Raw genomic sequence first — 1,194 nt, forward strand, 5'->3', positions numbered from 1 at the left:
TTACTTACCCTTGGCAATGTGCCATGCATCAAAGTAATGAATGATGGTTGTGGATTTTAAAAATGCTGCAATACTACTATGGCGATCCGAGACAAGACGCTTGATTGTAACACCATAGCCTTGCAGAACAGACAGCGTTCGTTTCAGCCCTTCTAACTCCATAGCTGGTGAATTGGGGCATTCGTCTTTCTATAATAAAAATATTTAAGTAACAAATTATAAATTATTTATTTTCAAAGCATGTCTAGTTTATGGTGTACTGTATTAGTAAAATTTGTATATAAATGACTTTAAAATTTGTAAGAAATTGCTGAAAAATGTATGGGTAAAAATGTTGAATAATGAACAAAAATAACATAGATTCTAATAAAGATAAGGGTTAATATAATGTTGCGATATATTTAGGATTTTTATTTTGAATTTTATATCTGAATTATTATTTTTACCTGTATAACTGTTTACAATTTATTAATTTATAAATTGGACCTATAGCCTTGATGTGCTATATATAAAAAACAAATGAAAAAAAAAAAAATACCTGCACAACTTCTACGTGAATAACTTTCTGAGTGTCTGTATCGATAGTTGTGTAGGTACCGAACTTAGCTGTGAAACCGGGGCTGTCACAACGCATATCGCAAGATACATTCATTTCACTTTTAAAGTGTTTCTCTCTTTGAGCCGCAAATATACACGAAGTGGCTGGCAGCAAATACCTAAATAATATATTGAAGATAATATTCAGTTAACTATGTCACATATTTAAAAAGAATACACCACTACTCGGTAATATTTTTGTACAGTAAAATACTTTGTTTGAAGATAAAAATTCAGATAGCAACATATAATTTGTTAACATCAATAGACACCCATTTTTTTCCAAAATTAGATTGCTACATAGACATTATTGAAATGTTGAACTTACCATTTTTGATGATAAAAAAATGTCCGATCACTAAAAACAGCGATGTTAATAAATCGGAGTGCCCTCAAAAATGTGGTAATACAACATCCTACAAATTTAAATAAAAGAATTCTTTGTCAATACGATTGAAGTATGTTTTGATTATAAAAAAAAATTATCAAAATAGATTGAATTACAAAAAAATATTTTTGAAAGTCTTACCCGATACCAAGATTGCAGCGGACAACAAAATGTTGAATAGGAACATATTTGCACTTTTTGGTTGGTTT

At 29.4% G+C, this 1,194-nt stretch overlaps 1 protein-coding gene across 1 annotated transcript; it reads right to left on the bottom strand.

The window, feature by feature from the left end:
- Positions 1-983, bottom strand: LOC140058213 (uncharacterized). The gene is made up of 3 exons (XM_072103777.1): positions 926-983; positions 539-716; positions 1-189 (listed from the first exon to the last, which is right to left on the bottom strand). Exons 2-3 carry the CDS (start codon positions 650-652, stop codon positions 1-3), a joined length of 303 nt encoding a protein of 100 aa, XP_071959878.1. The 5' UTR covers positions 653-716; positions 926-983.
- Positions 984-1,194: the final 211 nt, after the last annotated feature.

This window comes from Antedon mediterranea, chromosome 9, assembly GCF_964355755.1.
Source record: "Antedon mediterranea chromosome 9, ecAntMedi1.1, whole genome shotgun sequence".
In the NCBI taxonomy this organism is placed as follows: domain Eukaryota; kingdom Metazoa; phylum Echinodermata; class Crinoidea; order Comatulida; family Antedonidae; genus Antedon; species Antedon mediterranea.

What these genes read in the sequence shown, in the direction of transcription:
- LOC140058213 (XM_072103777.1), bottom strand. Translation starts at nt 652, where the DNA reads ATGAATGTATCTTGCGATATGCGTTGTGACAGCCCCGGTTTCACAGCT. An exon ending in TTCACGTAGAAGTTGTGCAG is followed by an intron (nt 190 to 538) that starts GTATTTTTTTTT and finishes TTTTTATTATAG; the next exon opens with AAAGACGAATGCCCCAATTC.